The 20109-nt window shown below is 37.9% G+C and overlaps 1 protein-coding gene across 2 annotated transcripts in view; it reads left to right on the forward strand.

Annotated features, from left to right (window-relative positions):
- The window catches only part of SLC9D1 (solute carrier family 9 member D1), a 32888-nt gene that overhangs the window by 940 nt on the left and 11839 nt on the right, over window positions 1-20109 (forward strand). For both annotated transcript variants that reach the window (XR_013180815.1, XM_077173348.1), the window contains exons 2-9: window positions 1679-2221; window positions 6715-6894; window positions 8496-8687; window positions 9476-9604; window positions 12562-12654; window positions 13765-13951; window positions 14896-15013; window positions 15607-15802. Coding sequence is in view for 1 of the 2 variants with exons in the window: in XM_077173348.1 (XP_077029463.1) it covers window positions 1775-2221; window positions 6715-6894; window positions 8496-8687; window positions 9476-9604; window positions 12562-12654; window positions 13765-13951; window positions 14896-15013; window positions 15607-15802 (1542 nt within the window). In the remaining variant the exon portion in view is untranslated. The remainder of the gene's footprint in view (window positions 1-1678; window positions 2222-6714; window positions 6895-8495; window positions 8688-9475; window positions 9605-12561; window positions 12655-13764; window positions 13952-14895; window positions 15014-15606; window positions 15803-20109) is intronic.

Raw genomic sequence — 20109 nt, forward strand, 5'->3', positions numbered from 1 at the left:
TACTAAATAGGAAGAGCATTAGTTTGTACATATGAAGAAATATTTTCTTAAATTTCACTCCAGAACTTTGCCAGGTGGTGAGGATTGTTATTTTCCTGATTCCTTAAAAGTAGTAAGCCCCACAGCTTTATCGAGGTTCTGAAATGTTTGTACTTTATTATTTTATTGGGATTATAGTGATGTGATATGCTTTTGCTACTTTCATTGCACTTTCAGTTCTTAATCTTAAATGGTTTAGCTCTAGCCCACAGTCAGCGAATAGTAACTAAATACTTTGGCTTGCATTTCACGCATTGAAAAAAGAAATAAAGCAACCCACAGACAGATTTTCTCATTTCTCTCTGAAACAGAGATGGGAGGGCTTTTAACAAATGAAGGTAGTGCATGACTGTGTTTGCCATCTTCCCTTGCCATGGAATCACAGAATGGCCTGGGTTGGAAGGGACCATAAGGACCAATGGCTCCAAGCCCTCTGCTGTGGACAGGGACATCTTCTACTAGAGCAGGTTGCTCAGAGCTCGTTCCATGTCTTGATGATGGCTGGCTTGGGACTGTGACTGCTACTGCCTTGTAGGAAAACAAGATTCTCTCTTAGCAGACTGCTTCCAGATGCCTGTGTCCATGTGCTGGTTCCTGATTAAGGCTGCTGGCCCAATGATCAAGACTAACTGATTTTTTAGGGAAATACCTGCTGTATTGATGATCTGTTAACATGTTGTGTGTGATATGACTTTTTAGAATGCCAAGTACAAAATTTTATATATTATGTGTAGCTTTGTGATGTGAGGGGTTTTTTGAGGGTTTTTATGTTTGTTTGGATTTTTTAAAAGAAAATATAACTGTTGTTTTGTGCATTAATATCAGTAGTTCCTTCTAGGTTCTGAGGGAAGGAAATTAGTTTTTAAATTCTATCCTGCTTGGTGTTAAAATTAAATACAGCAGTTTAAGTGTAGTTTTTCAAGTAGTTGCTGGGAAATGAGCTTATGAATGAATTGAGTTAGTGTTTTTGTAATTTACTTTAAAATCTTGAAGATCCCTAAGAAGTTTTGAAGTAAAGTACCTCAGGGCCCTGCAGCCTTTCAGGTTGAGGAGGTTTTTGATCCAAACTAGTAGCATTCAGAAGTCCAGGAAGTTTTGCTGTTCTTTCTTCCACAATTATGATTTATAATGTAATCTGATTCAGTTAGGTTTTTTATTTTTATGTTTTGTTGAATGTGTATAGTTGAATTTGTTGATGCTTCTGAGACTTTATAAATAACAAATGATTATGATACAATGTTTTAGGATAGATTTTAGAAGAGACAGGAGATTTACTGGCAGCTAAGAATAATGAGTTCTAGTGCTGTGTTGAAATGCAGGCTGTGACATCATGGCCTGATATTTTTAAAGGCTTTTCTTTCATGTAAGAAGTGCAGATAAGTACCATGTGAAGTGACTAAGCTTTCCAGTCACTGCTTTTAAAACAAGATGTTATCTAGGAAATAGTCAAGGGGAAAACAAAAACCTGTCAGTAACCTTGGACTATTTCTTGGTTTTCATAAATGTTGAGTGAAGAAGACTGTGTGTGTTCTGTCAAAGCTTGTGGTACAGGCAGCATTCTTGGATTTATTTTCTACATTTCTTTGATCTAACAGCCCAACCTTACCATGTTTGATAACTGATTGGTACTATCTTGCAGCCTGCTGTGCATACTGGAGATGCAGAAACCATGTAGCAGAAAGCTTTGAGCAGCTGTGGATGATCAGTTTCTCCCAAGAGGAATAAAAAGCAAAGGATGAAGGCGACTGGATTTATTTCCCTGTGGACGTTGGTTTCGCTGCCTTGTGGCCCATTAGCCAACCCTGCAGAACGTGAGGATGTAGTGAAACATGCAATAAAGCTGCACCGTGGGAAGGGGGCTGGGATCACTCAGAGGAAGCAGTGGGTGCTGGAGAGCTGCAGAAAACTCTCTGGTCTTCTTCGCCAAAAGAACGTTGTTCTCAACAAACTAAAAAATGCCATAAGAGCAGTTGAGAAGGATGCAGGACTGTCTGATGAAGAGAAACTTTTTCAGGTGCACACCTTTGAAATTTTCCAAAAGGAGCTAAATGAAAGTGAAAACTCAGTCTTTCAGGCAATTCATGGCCTTCAGAGAGCTCTACAGGGTGACTACAAAGATGTTGTAAATATGAAAGAAAGCAGTAGACAGAGACTGGAGGCCTTGAGAGAAGCTGCAATTAAGGTTGGTTTCCCCATGTTTGTTACTAGACTGTTCATTTTCAACTTGTGATTTTAACTTTATTATGGCACAATTTCAGTCTGTTTTAATAGAAAAGGGTATCTGCATAAAACTTGCAATGTTTACTGTTTAATGAAGTATTTGTTTTCATTAGTAAATTTACAAGTAATTTTGGTATAGCGCTTAAAACTTATTGGCAATTAATAGTTTTTATCTCAAAGCTAAGTGTAATCATAAGACCTATGGCAAATATAATGTTAAAGGGAGAGAAATAAGAAGAGTGAATCAGTGCACATAGCAGAGTTGCACTAGACAAGCCAGTGGCACTAGCTGAGTGGAAATAATGCCATGGTGAAATACTAAGTTTTTTTCCATTTTAAATGAGAATTGCTCAAAGTCCACAGTTGAAACAAAATTACTTGCTGCCTTTCATTTCCATGTTTGCATAGATATGAGCAAAATGGACGTGCAGAACAGCAGGTGACTAGATTTTTAAACTCAGTATTGCACTCCTAGCCTAAGAAGTGCAGGTTTGAAATGCAGTGCTTCCAAGAAAGAGTCAGCTGAAATAACTTTGCCAAGAAAAAACACAGATGAGTAACAGTTGAACACAGACACTTCATGGAAAGTTTGAGTTCCCGTGTCTCATTAGGTTGAGCACAATCTGCCACTGTTTGTGGATTTGATAATGCTCAGAGTGTGTACTGAAAGTCTCCTATTGAGAGAAAATACAACCTAAATGTATTTGGCATTTCAATTGCTCTTGTCCTTTCTCTACTCCTCAACCACTGGAGGAATATATTAAGAATTTTCTTTTATTTTCTGTCTTCCAAAAGAAGAGGCTGCCCTTGCACAAGGGAGCAAGAGAAGGAATAAAAATGTAATTGGCATTTAGCATTTGAGTTGTGAGAGTCTCTGAAGGGCTTTTGTGCTAAGAAATGTGCAGACCTTGACAGGTGAAGTTGGAAAGAAATTATGTGCAGTAAAGGTCTCCAGTGGATTGTGCCAAGATAGGCTGGTAGAAGTAGAAATTAGGATGTAAACTTGGCAGAGTGGAGTGTTTCTGTGCAGTGGAAATGAAGACAGAATTACAACAAATTTGAATAGGGAATAATTTGGATCTAGATGTATGCCAATGAACTGCTTTATATGACTTGTATAGTGATACTTTATGGTAGTGGCAGCCTCTGGTGCATAGAAATGTCATAGAAATTGTCACGAGCTTTACTTGGTTTTACACCTTTTTTCTTTCTCAGAGCTTGTAAAATAGAAGCAGTGAGGCATTCCAGAACCTTCTTTCCCATTTACCTAATTCCTGGTGATGTTACTCTAAAACAATGAAGCCTATTTATCCTTGAACTTGAGAATGGTGCTTCTTCTAGAAGGAGGCCTTTGTGTACAATTATGTGTTTTAGAGGTGTGTCCTGTCAAAAGTTTACTTTTGCTGAAGTGGATTGTGCAGGCTTTTTTTGTATTTGCTTGAGTGAGCAATCTTTTGCACCTTTCTTCTTATGCCATGCATGTGGTTATTTAAACAGTATTTGTGGTCCTAACCTTATAACTGTTGTATAAAGAGAAGCAAAAGATAAAAATGGCATGGGATACATATGTTTTGGACTTGTTCTTAGTTCATAAGACACAGTAGGTCCAACTTTGTCCCAGTTTCATTTTACTGTAATGATTATTTTGTTGGTATACTCATAGAACATCTATTTTTTAAACAGTGAATGAATGGAAAATACAAATAAATGTAGGGGGTGCTGGACTCTTCCCTTTATTATTTTATTTCTATTGAGTAGAAATGCTTGGAAGTCATTAGTGCTGGGATATGTATGTATGTCTGATGCATTTCTTGCTGGTTCTGCTGCTGTGAAAAGATGTAGTGGGATCATTCACAGTGTGGGGCAGGGAGAAGTAAGAAAGAAACAATGAAGATGGTTTTTGCCTTCTTTTACTCCAGGATCCTGTTTGGAAGTTAAGGAAAAAGCAACAAAATCTTACCTACTTTTTAATTAGCTTCTAATTTCTTGGATTCCTTCTAATCAGACATGGGTGAAAAAGGAAAAATGACTTGCAAGTATTGCAAAGATGCAACTTCTTCTGCGTGTGCTTTTGTCTCTGAATACACAGTAGAGAGCAACAGCAATTCTGCATTCTGAATCAGCATTGCCCCAAAGTCTTAATCTTCATTTTGCTCATATGTTTTCAGGTGTACACAATATTAAGTACACAATCTTTATCTGTATTACTTTGCTTAAGAGGTTGCTCGTTATCCTCATGATCAAGTGTCTCCAATCCCAGCCTGAGCTGCAGAACAGTATTTGTACTGTGATGCAATTCTGCTTAGCATGTAGCAGGTTGTTTGAATTAACTTTTTATGGACACCATTGCCTGTGGTTGTCCCAGTCTACTGCTATCACATTTGTCTTTTGGTGGAAACAGATGCCACTTTAATAGACTACAAAAACCTTAATCTTCATTAATTGAAGGAACTTGCAGCTAAACTCTTATTTTTTCAAAGCTTTTCTACCTTGCTATTCAGGGCAAGTTAACTTCTGTGAAATTCGACATTATTTTTATGTAGTTTGCCTTTAGCTCTGTTCAGCCTGTTTGTCTTGGCCAATGGAAAGGACTGAGATTGGCTCCTTGCACCCAAAACCTCTCCCATTTTGAGGGGAAAGAATCTAACCATTATCCATTTCACCTTGTGTTCTAAGCTCTTGCTGAATTAGCAGAGAATCTGCAGCTCATATGTGGGTTGTTTCTTACATCTTTTGAGCTATGTCTGCTAGCAGAGAGCAACAGAGAGGAAATGTTTTTCCTTGAGGCTGTATGAGAATGACTGTGTCTCCTACTTATGTGTTGCTTAAGAAGTAATTGTTGACATTGGGCCAAACACATTAATAGTTACATTCTTCCCAGCTCCAGCTATTTTGGGCTCTGGGTAACTTTCACCATGAGGGTGTAACTATGATAGTTCTAAACACCAGCAGACACCAGTACTGTGGTTTCATCACAACCAGAGGCATTCATCTGACTGTCAGGATTTCAGAAGGGTTCAGCTGCAGTTACTGGTTGTACTCAACATATTCTTCTCTTGGCATCAAGGAATTGGCTGAATTTTGTGCATGTTCTTGTGGGTTCCAAGGGGAAAAATGTCCATCTGCAAACGTGTGGAGGAGGAGACACTCTAGTTATTTAAGCATAGTGTTTAGGACCATTTAATAAGCTCAGGTTATTGAAGATATCTCTGGAGGGTAGGCAGATAAAACACACAACCTATGGGAGATGTATGTTCTCTGATTTCTAACCGGGCATGGCAGGGGCAGGGCATCTGGAGACAGCAACTTGTGTTTTCTGGGAATTGAGTCAGACCTATAGATTGCTTGCATTTTTTTGCCTGTTGTTTTTTTTTTTTTTTCCTATTTAATAATATTGGCTCTTTAAAAGAGCAGAAGAAGGGTCTCTCTCATCCAGGTATTCTCAGCATCCAGAATCTAACTGAAAGGAGCCCTGTCCTTGTGTGTGTTTCCTTATAGCTGTTCTTTCAACAATCTTTAAAAGAATAGAGGCTTGTAAAGGAAAGAATCTTTTTCCCCCAAAACCCTCAAGTTGTTCTCTGTCAATACACAAAGTATTCTGTTTGGTTACTGTCATGGTAACTATGTAAAAGGTGTTAGACCCAGTTGTTAGTAAATTAAGCTTTTTAGTTATCTTTTTGAACCTGAGACATCATAACTTTATCAGGGAAATTACTGAAATATTTTCACACCATATCAAACCATATCAGCATATTTTCTCTTTTTACTTCAGAAACCTAGTAATTTCAGAAGTTGTCACTGCAAGTTGATAAGAGACCCAAACTGAAATAGGGTGAAAAGTCGCATGTTTTAATTCTGATTGGAAAAGTGCTTTTTGGGAAACATGAACAGGAAGCTTGGCTAGAGTGATTGGCTGCTCATCTCTACCTCAGTTCTTTTTTTCTTCCTGTTTCCACAGTTACTGTAACTTTTGAATACCATAAACAGACCTCTTCCTATGTTTATAAAAGGGCTTATGAAGTTAAGATTCATTGTGCTTTACATCTAATTTGTTTGTTTGTTGTAGATAGTATAGCTATGCTTTCAGGGTATTATGCTTCACTTCAAAAGCATGAAGTTTTAAACTTTATTTGGCTCTGAATTGTTTCCTAGAGTTTCTCAAAGTAAATCCTTTCTTATATTTTCTGGGTCATAACCTTGGGGCAGGTCTGCTGTTTAATGTAATAGAAAAGGCTATTGGTGGATATTTGGTTTGGTTGTTTTGTTTTCTTGCCCACTTACCCAGTGAAAATTGGCACAAGAAAAAGCAATCTTAAAATATCTTCATGATGTTTATATTGCTTTTGCAATTCCACTGATAAAATGTTTTGTGTCAAAAGAAGCACACATTTATGTCAAACGTTTTTTCTGCTCAAAGGCCTGCCAACACTTTATCTGTGTTGTAAAATTCAACAGGAAGAAATGGAATATGTTGAACTCCTAGCAGCAGAGAAACACCAGGTTGAAGCCCTTAAGAACATGCAGCACCAAAACAAAAGCCTGTCAATGCTTGATGAAATTCTGGAAGATGTCAGGAAGGCAGCTGATAGATTGGAAGAGGAAATAGAAGAGCATGCCTTTGATGACAACAAATCTGTAAGTGATGCTTTAGACTCAGAAATTTCATTGGAGTGCATTTATTTATAGTTGATGTTTGCCCTGTGTGTTTCTCTTGTCTTATATGGTTGTTAGGATTTTAGTGACTTTAGTGAAACAGGAGTAATTGCTCCTTTTTGCTGGTGATTTCTGTGGTTTTGATTTGAAGGTGCTCCCTGCAGCTGCCACTTTGACAGGTCCAAGTGTGGTACATCTGAGTGGTACAGCCTGTGAGAGGTGTGGCATCTCTGTGGTGGTGGGGACTGTGATGGTTAGACTTGCAGGATACGGAGTTACCATGTTCAGCATTGTCTCCACTTTTTAATTTTCTTCAGAAAGTTATGGCAGAGCAAGAATCCTTGCAGTTGGTTTTCACAGTCTGGGAAAAGATATATTTTTCAAAGGAAAGCCCTGAAATGTGTTTGTGATGTTACATTCTTTCACATCTGACTTTGTTTTGTACTTTGGCCTCCCTGCACTGATCCTTGTTTCTGTGTTGCATGATGGGACAGTATCCTTCAGGTAAGGCTGTATGTCTCTAGAGCCAGGAATATATCACTTTATTCTAGTGTCCCATTTTTCCATCCTCAGACAGACTCCCTAACTTGGTCCTGTTTACATAAACATGGGTTACAGTTCATTTGGTTTCTGCTCTTGGGAAGTTTTTGTTGACTTCCAGGTTGACTCCCGAGGTGAGCATAGCTCTTGAGTTCTGCTGAGGAGGCAAAACCAGTTTCTCTGTAGCAGAGAGCCAAGCCGTGTGTGGTTTTGTTCGGTTTTTTTGTAGCTGAGCTCGAACCGAGAGGAAGTGGAAGCCGCTTTTTGACTTGGCGTGCCGCGGATCGAGCGGCTGTGCCCGGGGGAGCCGCACCTGGCGGGGCCGGGCCGGGCCGGCGGAGCGCCCTCTGCTGTCCCGCCGGGGGGAACGGCCCCGTCGGAGCGGAGCGGGAGCTCTCCTGCCGCCCCGGGAACTCTCCCTGCTCTTCTGCCTGAGGCTCCATCCCTGAAAGGAATCGTGAAATGCTGCCTTGAGGTCTATGCGCTTCTCCATCATTGCAAGGAACGTTTTTATAAACTAAAACAGTGGAATTTTAGAGTAGGGAAGCTTTAATATAGTAATCAATATTCTGATAAAGACACAAGCTTCTATTAAAATATAGCCAAATAATGAAGTGTAGCAGGTAAAAATGAAAAAAAAAATCTGCACTACAGCCTGTGTTCAAGAATTGCTGTTCTGAGAAATAAAATCCTGAAAATAACTAGGTAGAAACAGTTCTTATAATATCTCCTTCAAATTTACAGGATAGTGACCTTTTCTTATCTTGGAACGCAGACTTTAGTTCAGATTTTTGAGAACTGAATATCACTTAGTAATCTCCAATTGATTTTGTTCAAGGTAAGAAAATGTTACTTTTAAAGACATCAAGTTTTGATAAAGAGATTGAAAGATTTTTAGAGAAGAAATCTGCAGTATTTTTAGTTGGTGTCAACAAGTTCTCTAGAGACTTCAAGCACAGCTAATAGTCCTTCTGTTATTATGATATGCTTAATTGACTCCCCTTTTTTTTGTTTGTTTGATTATTTTTTTCTTTTTTAAAAAGGTAAGAGGTGTAAACTTTGAAGCTGTTTTAAGGGTGGAAGAAGATGAAGCCAACTCCAAAAGAAATGCTTCAAAAAGAGAAGTAGAAGATGACTTAGGACTTAGTATGCTTATTGATTCTCAGAACAATCAGTATATCCTTACCAAACCCAGAGACTCAACCATTCCTCGTGCTGATCATCATTTCATAAAGGTAATAATTTTAGAGACATTCTTGTCATTCACTTTTGGATTTAGTCCCATAAGTTGGCATGTCAGTCCTACTTGGTTGGAGTGAGTATAGTTTCAGCATTTGTCTGTCTGAAGTTAGCCCAGTATTCATGACTCCCCCACCTATGGTGATCCAGCCATGTCTTCCCTACTCTTAGGTTTGTCTTCACAAGACTGATCATGATGCCACTCTCTGTTTTTATTTCTTCTTCTCTTGTTGCACCTTTGGGGCACTGTCCCTTCTGTCAGACTACAAAGTGTTAAAGCTACTGCTGTGCTTAATAAGCCACTTGCATGTTGTCAGTAAAAAGAATTTATCTGGTTGTGCCTTGTGATGAAAAAAGGGATACTGAAAAATGCATACACATCGTAGAGGTTTGATTGTATTTGTGCTTTATGTAGAGTAACTGGATTGGGATTTTTGTTTTAATTATAAAACCCAAAACAGTTCTGTTTCACCATGTTTTAATGCAAACATTCCACCCAGGAAATTGCCTACTTTCTATAATATATTTAAAATATTTATAAGTTCATTTAAAGTCCCCAGTTACTTAAAGTCAGTACCTCATCTGCTTCACCTGAAAAACTTCTGTGCTTACACCTGCAGCAGCACTGAGGTTAATTTACAGAAGTTTTGTTTTCTTTTCACACAAAGTAGTCTGCATTTAATTTTACAGTGCTATTTGTCTTTTGAAAGCTAATAGTCTTCAATTTCATCCCAAATTTATGTGTCCTTTATACTAATGCCTTTGTAAATCTTAACCTATTTAGGATATTGTGACAATAGGAATGTTGTCTTTGCCGTGTGGCTGGCTGTGCACAACAATAGGATTGCCAACCATGTTTGGATATATCATCTGTGGAGTACTCTTAGGACCCTCAGGACTAAATAGTATCAAGGTACGTGTGCAAGTTAATTCTTGACTGATTAAATTCATTGAAATCTTTAAAAGTAGTTTTAAAAGGATATGGTATTGCCAGCCTCAAATGTAATAAAAAAAAATATTCCCAAACCTGAACCTTCAAGAGGAGAGCTTCAAATTTTATGTCTTTGAATAATTTTGTTTTCAATCTTTTTTTTCTCCTATAAAATTATGACAGTTGTTGAAAGTGAAAACTGAAGGTTGTGTGTTGTGGAAGTTTTATGTCAGGTGTTTTTTTTCTTTCTTTTTAATTTTAATGATAACGCATCACAATTGAGAGCTAAATTATTTAAATGACATAAAATATACAGAAACTTGCAAAAAGTCAGTGTTGACAATGGAGGAAGCATTTAAAACAAATAATTCCCCAAGGAACATAGCTTGGCTTTCTAGAGAGTTATTTTGCACCTCTGTAGTGATTCCATCCACCCTGGTCCCCCTGTTCCTTTCCCAGTACCCTGCCCACATTCCTGAGGCCTTTGGAACCTTTTTAGCTCCATCACGAGTACCCTGATTAGTGGCTCCTGTGGAACTGTGAGATGGGGCTGGCTGGACATGTTTTCATTAAGTGCTCTGGTGTGCATTAACAGATTGTTTAGCCAGCAGGCAAAACACAACACATGCTAGGGCTGCACAGTAATGCCTGCTTAAGTTGCATGTGTCTGTTGCATTGATATCCATGAAACCACTTGGAACTTACTGTCTCTGCAACATCTGCTCCCTACATGGGCTTCTGTTGAGGATGATTGTTGAGCTCAAAAGCAGGGATTAGTAGAAATTGTAGGATTTAGTTGATCTTGTATTGGAAGAGATAAAATAATCTCAACCTCTGTGCTGTACATAATTTCTGGGTTGAAAATGTCTGGAAAGTTTGATCACTTAGACTGAGAAACAAGTCTGTAAGGTTGGCATGAGAAAGAAACCCAACAACAAATTTTCAGGATACTTACATTGAAGAAGATTATGTGGTCAGAACAGATATGAAAGAAGTTTCTTAAGGACAGTTTAAGTGACTTGCCTTTTTCTTGTGAAGCTGTGATTATACATTATTCACCTGGATAATACTCTTGTTGACTGGGTCTCTTGTGTTTGGTCTCTTCTCCATTTCCTAAAAAAGTTGAATGCCTGAGAAGCTGAGAAGGCAGGCAGATTCTAATCTGGCAGAAAAGTTGGTTTCCATCCTCACTTCTGTAATTGATGATAAACCTTGTTTTCTTCTACTCTGGCCCATAAATACATATAAAAGAAATACTAGGATTTTAAAATACAATAGACTATTCCAGTCAACTGCCTGAACACTTCAGGGCTGACCAGAAGTTAAAGCATATTATTAAGGGCGTTGCCCAAATGCCTCTTAAACACTGACAAGCTTGGGGCATCAATCAGCTCTTTAGGAAGTGTGTTCCAGGGTTTCACCACCCTCTCAGAAAAGAAATGCTTCCTAGTGTCCAGTCTGAACCTCTCCTGGGGCAGCTTAGAACCATTTCCACTCATCCTGTCAGTGCATACCAGTGAAAAGAGCTCAGCACCTCCCTGTCCAGCTCCACTCCTCAGGAAGCTGTAGAGAATGTGAAGTTGCCCCTCACCCTGCTTTTCTCCAAGCTAGGCAAACCCAGAGTCCTTAGCTGTTCCTCACAGGGCATTCCTTCCAGCCTTCCACCAGCTTTGTCCTCTTCTGAATGCATTCAAGGGCCTTCACATCCTCCTTCCATGGTAGGGCCCAGATTTGCACAGAGTGCTCCAGGTGAGGCCACACCAACACTGAATACAGCAGGATAATTTTGAGTGACTGGTGATGCTCTGTTTGATGCACCCCAGGATGGGGTTTGCCCTCTGGTGTCTCACACTGACCCTGCTGTTCACCAGCACCCCCAGATCCCTCTCTGCAGGGCTGCTCTTCAGCCACTCCTCTCCTCATCCATACTTGTGCCTGGCATTACCCCATTCCAGAGGGATCAGAATCCAGCATTTTGAATTTATTTGTTAAATAATTTCCTCCCATTAATCATTGCCTAATGCTCCAGTGTATTTACATCCCTCTGCCAGGCATCTTGTCTCTCAAAAGAGTGAACAGCACTTCCCAGTCTGTTATCAGCAGCAAACTTGTGAGTGGTGTGTTTACCTCCTCCCTTCTGATCATTGATACATGTCTGTATCTATTGAACAGAACTGGCCTGAGAACCCTGAGGGTACACACCAGTTGCCAGCCAGAAATATCCCCATTTTTCTGTTGTGATGAGGAAGACCACCATTTTTCTTGCTGTTGGATCCTTCTCTCTGTAACACAAAGGCTGGTTGGTAATTGTGCTGGTCTGAGATGGATGTGTGGAGCCTGTAGGATGGAGAACCACAGCAGTCACAGTCTAGCAGAAAGATTGTACCAATAGACCAATAAAATAACTAGCAAGAAGTGGCTTGTGGAATGCAAGCCTTGGAGATTTAATAGTACATGCATAAAACATAGCCTATTTTTTTTTCAATCAGCAAGAAAGCTTACTGTTAAGGAAACTTTCCAGTCTGACCATTCACAAGGCTCTCTGCCTTCTTCATTCATGCCCTTGGTTATCCCAAAGATAACCTACTGGACTGTAGTTCACTGACACTTGTTGCAGGCTCCTACTCAGAGTTCAGTCTCCATCTCAGTCTGCAGCTTGCCAGCCAAGCCACCTGGATCAGATGTATTCCTCAGCACTTCCCAAGATCAATGCACATGTGCACATTGGGTGGCCAGCACTCTCCCACCAAGTTACTGCCTAGTAATGGGAAAAATAATTGCACTCCAAAGGTGCTCTGGGAATTTCTGATGTCATATGAACAGCTACTGAACTACCTGTGAAAATGTAATGAGAATCAATTTGTTTTGTAGTGTATTTCTAATTTTGTATTATAAGTTGACTGCTGTGCACTGATTTCTTTTCTTTTTTCTTTCCTAAGTCTATTGTACAGGTGGAGACATTAGGAGAGTTTGGTGTATTCTTCACTCTCTTTCTAGTTGGTCTGGAATTTTCTCCTGAAAGGTTAAGAAAGGTATTTTTTTATACTATCCCTGCTGGGGATTTTTATAATATCCCTGGGATTTAATTGCTAATTACTGAAACTGCAGATTTCAGTTATATTTTAGATTTTTATACAGTCCCTACAATACACTGCCATAGCTTTGTACGTTTTTGAAAAGACAAATGTGACATTTGCTTCTGCACTTTGGAAAGAACAGAATGCATTATTTATTCAGTGTCTCAAAAAAAATTTACTCCCTATTTTAGTAAAACAGTTTGATTACTAGAAAAATCTCTCACAGTTTGACAGTCCATCTCTGCTTTATTTTAACATGCAGTAATGTGCAGTTGCTGTTACGGAGTGTCAGTGATGTTTGCCATTCCTGTTATAAGAAAAATCTGAAAGTTTAAGTACTCCATACTGAATTGATAATACATAGTCTGCTGGCTAATAAACTGATTAAGCAAGTATGTTGACACAATCTGGAATATTACATTATGTGGCCACCAGAATTCAGCAAAAACTACTAGTTTCTTTTGGTCTTAATTTAAAAAGTTATAAACCAGCTAGAATTTTAATAGTGGAAAGTATGGCTACAAATATGTGAAGACTGTATATATGTAAAGAATTGCACTGTGTGATCTATTCCTAAACTGATGGTTGTGAGTTTGATACTAGAAAAGCTTTAATTTAAATATGTTACAATTTATAACCATGTAGCTTAATCTGCTGTTTCTAGTCCATCTAAAGTCCAAGATAACAATCAGTAATTCAAGGGTTCCTAAACCGTAATAGGTAAATTGTTGCTACAGATTTGCTTCTGCACTAGTTTGGAGTGGGTTACTGGTATTGGTACTGGTATTGGTGTATTGTATGTATTTCAGCCTTTACTGGACCATTTGGCCCTTAGTTTCTCCTTCAGCTTTGGGAAATTCACCTGGTTTCTGGCAGGGAGTCTTTTGGGGTGCAGTATCTACTCAGTGTAGTAAGTTGGGTGTTTTAGGTGATAGAGTGTGATGATCCATTACTCTGTGCTGTACTACAGCCCCAAATCAAGCATCTTTAACTGCTTATTTGCAATAAAAAACATTGTAACTTAGCAGTGAGAAAAGTGTCATAAGATCTTGTTTTCTTCCCAAGGTATGGAAAATATCTTTGCAAGGACCCTGCTACATGACAGTACTGATGATTGCCTTTGGTTTACTATGGGGGCATTTGCTCCAAATTAGACCAACACAGAGCGTCTTCATTTCCACTTGTTTGTCTTTGTCAAGCACACCGCTGGTGTCCAGATTTCTTGCAGGTAGTGTTCGAGGAGATAAAGAAGGTAAATATGACTTTAAATATGGACAACTGTAGTATCTAATAAAATTTGAAAGAAGTTGACTTTGCAAAATTACAAGATAAGCTAGTTAAAAAAAACAAAACAAAACCCACTCTTAAACCTGGTTTACAAACAATCATCCTTATTTAACACTGGCCAGTGTTGTGTGTATTCTTGCTAGGAAGTGTACTTGATTTGTACATAGCCAGTCCTCTTTGGGCAAAGACAGCATAGTACAGCCATTGTAGTGCTCTCCATTGAGAACTGACTTTACTGAGTGTCTGAAGTCCTTGAACTTTTTAAGAGGTTACCAGATTAGCCCACTGCTACCTGTCATCAAGGCAGAAAGGTTAATTTAAAAAAATTCACATCCTTCTTCAGGAAACAGAAACCAGTTCTGATTGTCTTTCATAGCTAACAGCTCTTCAAATAAGGACCTTCAAGGGTCATATTTCTAGCTTCTCAAATACTTCTAAATGTTTCCTTTTGAAAGTTTTGACATCGTGCTTTCTTCCACTTAAATCTCCCTCATGCAAATTGTGTTAAAGTACTCCTCACCCTCTAGAATATTCATTCTAATGCCAGAATTCAAGGTGTATATTTTACACATGCTGGCTCGAATGTGTCTTCAGAATAACGCCTGTAAACTCTCAGTAGAGGAATTTCACTCAATGTGTAACTAGAGCTTAACTGCTAAGCAAAGTCTGTTTTTATTGTGTAACAGAAATTTCATATTAATATTTTGTTTGCATTTTAATATGTCTTTATAGATACATTTTAATTTACCTACTAATGGGGAAAAAAGTTCGTAAACTGCTTTGAATGACCTTCAGCCCATTAAGAGCTATATTGGGCTTCCATTTGATTAAGCCTTTTCAAAATTTGAGTGTTTGCAAGCATTCATAGTTTCTGATGACTGTTTCCATGACCATTTTACTGGTGTACAGGGGATATTGACTACAGCAGCGTACTGCTTGGCATGTTGGTGATGCAGGATGTGCAGCTTGGTTTATTTATAGCTGTCATGCCTACACTTATTCAAGCAGGAGTGAGCACATATTCCAGGTAAAAAAAAATCATTGTATGGATCTTCCCTCTACCCCTTGCAATTAGTATGTAGATTGCCAATAGGAGTGTGAAAGCACTGCAGTTAATGTCAGTTCCATGGAAAATAGGCACTCTGTTCAGTGAGATTTCCTTTACTGTTCCTGCTTGTCATGAAGTAGAAACCTGTAGTAGTCATATGAAAGTAGTTGTATGAAAATAATCTCTTTGCTATAGCTGCTTTAATCCTGTGTGGTAATTAAAATTTTGAGTGAAAAGTTTGTTACTGTAAAAAAACAAGTTAATTTCTTCGCTTACTTTATTCCTGCAGGGCATGCTTTTGTCAAGGACTAAGTGATAGTATTATTGTGCCTAATGGCTTACCTTGGAGATTAGTAAATGAAAATCTTTCTGAGTCAACATGGAAGTAAATTCTAGACTGTAAAAGAGGTTTCTGGACACTCTGCAGATTTAGTCTTATTCTTGTTTACTAATGTATCTAAATACCTTCCTTATTTGAGCATTTATGGAATTAGGTATTTTCATTTACGGGGAACTGGTTGGGAAGTATGAAAGCACTTGAAAGAAACTTTTTGTTTGTTCTTCTCTTCCAGCATTTTCAAGGAAATTCTGAGAATACTGATCCTGATTGGCCAAATTCTGTTTTCTCTGGCTGCTGTTTTTCTTCTGTGTCTTGTTATAAAGACTTATCTCATAGGACCGTATTACCGCAAGTTGCACACAGAAAGCAAAGGGAATAAAGAAATCCTCATTCTAGGGATAACTGCATTCACCTTCCTTATGTTAACGGTAATCTTTTGAATTGATAAAACATTTTTATACATGGGATAGTTTACTCCATCAGTGCCACAAAAGCCATCACACTTAGTGTTATTGCATATACATGTGCCTCTCTAATTGTCTGGTTTTAAATTGTTTTAAAACAACCCCCAAATGTGCAGATGATTCCTGCATTTTAGCACAGATGAGTAAGAAGAGATCCAATTTGAATGTGAATCAGCTGAAATTCTGCTGTTTAGATCGTGATAAATCAGATCATGATTCCTAAACTGGCTTTTAATACAGCCAGTTTAGGAATCATGATCTGAGTTTTAACTGTAGGCTACTTCATGCATTTGAAAATCATTCAGGATGGGTTTTGAGATACTGATAATGACATTTGTGACATATGCTCACAAATTTCTTCTCAATAGCAAATTCTCAACGTCGTTGTTACTGTAAAATCTTCTTTTTGTGTGAGAAGCACATTTTGGGATGAAATTAAGAAAGTAGAGAATTCCTTAAGGTTTATGGATTTTGATTAACCCTGTTGGGTGTAGTTAATTTTCGCCTGAATTCTCCTTTTTTGTTTCAATCTCATGTTTCAGCCTTCTGAAAAGCTATACTGCTGGAGAGCAGAATGTGACAGTTGCTTGATAATGTAATGGGTTTGACACTCCATTATCCTGAATGTGCAGATTGTTACATCCCCTGAGAATAATTAAGCCAAAAAGTTCCTGTGCCTGTTTTCTAGGGGTGTTAACTTAGTTACTACAGTCCAACAGGAAAACCTGACCTTAGGAAGAAGATTAAAAAGAAGTTAGTGAGACCATTGCTTTAGTTAGTGACTTCTGCAGTATAAGTTAAAAATTCCATTGCTCTAAACAGCTATTCATATTTCAAATGTGTCCTCTAGTAAGAGAAGAAGCAAAACTAGTTTCACCTTTTTACTTTTTAACAAGAAAACATTACACTTGTAGAACAACTTTAATAAAAAATGGCAAAGAAGCCACTGAAGTTGTGTAAAATATTATGGTATCTAGCAGCAATTTTACTTTAATTAAAACCATGGCCTTCATAGAATTGGGCTCCTTATATCCAAATTGCATTTCAAATACACAAGGAGTTTGTATATGTGACTTTACACAGTACATGTGCATACTGTGGGGGGGATATGTTTGAGTTTGTTGGATTTATATTGTAAATCCAGAAGGCTTCTTCAGCATTTTCAAAATTCTTTCCTTTGAAAGTTGATAAATAATACATCAAAGGTAATGCTACAAAGGATACTGCAGGTAACTTCAGTGAACCAGTTGAGATGCTTGATATTCACTGACATTTATAAATTCATTATAGTAATGGTACAAGTTATAGTTTGAACACATAAGCTTAAAAAAATTAGAAAGTGAAAAAATGTTTGCTTGTTGAGTTGAATAGGTGAACAAACAAATCTTCTGTAAAACCAATCTTAATTTGTATAGGTGCTGTACTTTGTCAGGAATACAAACATAGGATGAGTGATTGCAATCTAAGCTAAAAGTGTTGCATATCTTTGGAAAGGTTAAATTAAAGTTTTCAGGTGCCAGGTAGGAAAACAATTGAACTCTCATGGATTCTGCAAAGATCTTTCTCCTTGGAAGGCCAAGCCTAAATATTGAAGGCGTTTGTGTAATTAATCTGCAAATACAGAATTTTCTGTACTGGTGTAATTCTAAAAAAGTTTTTGAATATGTAGAGGAGCAATAAGAGAGTGCCTATTTTAGCATCCTTAACCAAAGACAACTCTGTGGCTCCATTTAGAAAATTTGAGATACGTTTTTAAATAAAATAATTTAACTTACTGTTTAGCACTCTGTGTTACTTTGCAGGACACATTCTTTCCAATACACAAAAAAGAGACTAGGAATGATAAGGTGTTCCTGCCCCATGCATATAGTTACTTATTACATGCTTCAGTCTTGGCTGGGTTTCTGGGGTCCAGCTAAGCTTATTCAGTATTTGGATTAATGTGTAACACCAGCACATGTAATGCTCATTATATATAAAGTTCATTTACTTTGCTTGTTCCTGTGTTTGAAAAATCTCAGATGATTAATTAAACAAGAATTGCCATTTCCCTGCTGATAAGGGCAAATTGTGTATGGGAGGAAAGAGGGGAGGTGAGACAGAAGAGGTTCCTATACTGCAGTGTGAGTAAGCAATTTTCATATAAGGATTATCATGTCAGTTGAGGAGCTTTGAGTAGGGTTGTGACTTTTGAGCATTTCTGAGCTTGTGTCACTTAGATAACATTGCAACTTGTTACACCTGCAGATATTTTAATAAGACTTGGAGCTTAATAGACCCCTTCTGTTCCCAGTATTCTCAGAAGTAATTGAACTTCCCCTCCCCTTTATCCTTCAACTAGTTAGGCAGATCAGGGCTGGGAGGTGGGGATTGTGTCAAGTGCCAATCCTGTAATAGCGTAGATGACGCTGAGACAAAGTTGTGCATCTTTGAATCATGTACCTTGTCTTCAGTAACAAAGGTGCAGTAGATCATTATTGTTCTTTCAGGAACTTCTTTTTAAGCTTTGAGTTATGCAGATAGCAGTTAGATTGATTGATTGTTTGTTTTAATTGGTGAACTGTTCTCCTGAATCGCAACATAAGGAACAAATTTAACTTAAACATGACCATTGGGGATCAATGGCCAAACTGATAGTTTTAAGTCAAGGTATTTACCAGGATGAGCTGAAGAATGTCAGCCTAAGCATTCAGTAGTGGAGTGTTGCTTTTTCATGTTCTATATGTACAGAAATATTACAAGGAAAATTGTTTTAAACACCGTCCTGATAATGAAGTGCTGTATTGGAAACCTGTGAAACAACAGTAGTCAGTTTTATTGTTTTTTAAAGCTGAAATTGTGGAATGTTATAAGGGAAATGGAAAAATATAAAAACCTGACCTGACAAGAAGGACAGCAGTTACATTTACATGTTTATAGGATTTTGCATACATGTGGGGGAAAAGTCTCTTCTACTTTCACTGCCTGATGGTTGACCTGGGATGCTGGCAGCAAGTGGAGGCAAATTGCCAGTTTGCTTTATATACCAAAAAGAAAATACAGTGATGTTATTGCAGTACTTTACATATGAAAATGTACGAGGTTTTTCTGCAGTGTCTAGTGGATATCATTACTAGTACTGGAATATTGTTCTTTGCTTGCCTGAAGTACTTCTCAGTGGCTTATAAACTGCTTATGAACTCTTTTCTATCAATTAAAAGAAGATTAAGAACTGTAATCTCAAATATTTTAGTTAATTATTTCATAAAATACAGTTGAGGTAGAGTTTTTACAAGGTTCACTTAAAATTGTTTCAATTTCCATTACAGCTTCACTTCCTTGAAATGCAATCTTAAAATTCACCTCTTTACTCTTGAGCAGATCTAAGTTACTAAAGCTTGAAATTCTTTATTTCCACCAAAATTTTATTTAATTTTACTGCCTTACCATATTCATTAAGCTTCTGTGATGATTAAAGAGTAGCTATAAGAAAGACATCATTGGAGAATATAAGCAAAACAACTGCTGAACAGATGATTGAGATTCACCCAGAACATGTTACAGCAGTAATGTTTATTTCTTTATTTATTGATGTGGTGGAAGATTTGAACATAAAAATCCATTATTCTAGTGAAAGCAAACCAATCCTTTCTGAATTGGAATAAAATGGGACCCTTGAATACAACTCAAAGCTTGGTTGTGCTGAGAAAAACATGTGAATTGACAGAGTTTTTCATGTAATTTTGACTGAAAAAGCTTTCTGTGACATAGGAGTTGAGAAGAGGACAGTGCCAAGCCCAGGGATTAGTAATGGCTCAAGCCCTGTTGGTAAAGGTTGAACATTAGAAGGGATGCAAGCAGAGAGGGAATACTAAATGCTCAATACTCTCCAGGTTTTGCTTATGTAAAAAACTCTGCTGTGAATGCCTTCCTGGCAGTAAAACAAGTCCTCTCCAGTATGTGTGTGCACATGTGCCCATACATTATATATAATAAACCCTGATGCTACAGTTTAGCTGAGGAAATGTGTCCACTTGTAGGTAATACTGTGGGACAGTGGCGACCAAGATGGGAATTGTAAAAGGAATTTCTGTACAAAGCTACATATAAAAGGTTGGACTTGATAATCTCAAAGGTCTTTTCCAACCTAGGTGATTCTGAAAATCTGAAGAACAAATTGGAGGAGGGGAGAGAGTGTTAAGAAGATGATGTAATTTTTGGTTCTTTTCTTGCTCTCTGATAGACTTTACACTTTTCTGTATGTAGAGTGACCTATGGATTTTGTAGAGCTG

Source organism: Agelaius phoeniceus, chromosome 2 (assembly GCF_051311805.1).
Source record: "Agelaius phoeniceus isolate bAgePho1 chromosome 2, bAgePho1.hap1, whole genome shotgun sequence".
NCBI lineage: Eukaryota > Metazoa > Chordata > Aves > Passeriformes > Icteridae > Agelaius > Agelaius phoeniceus.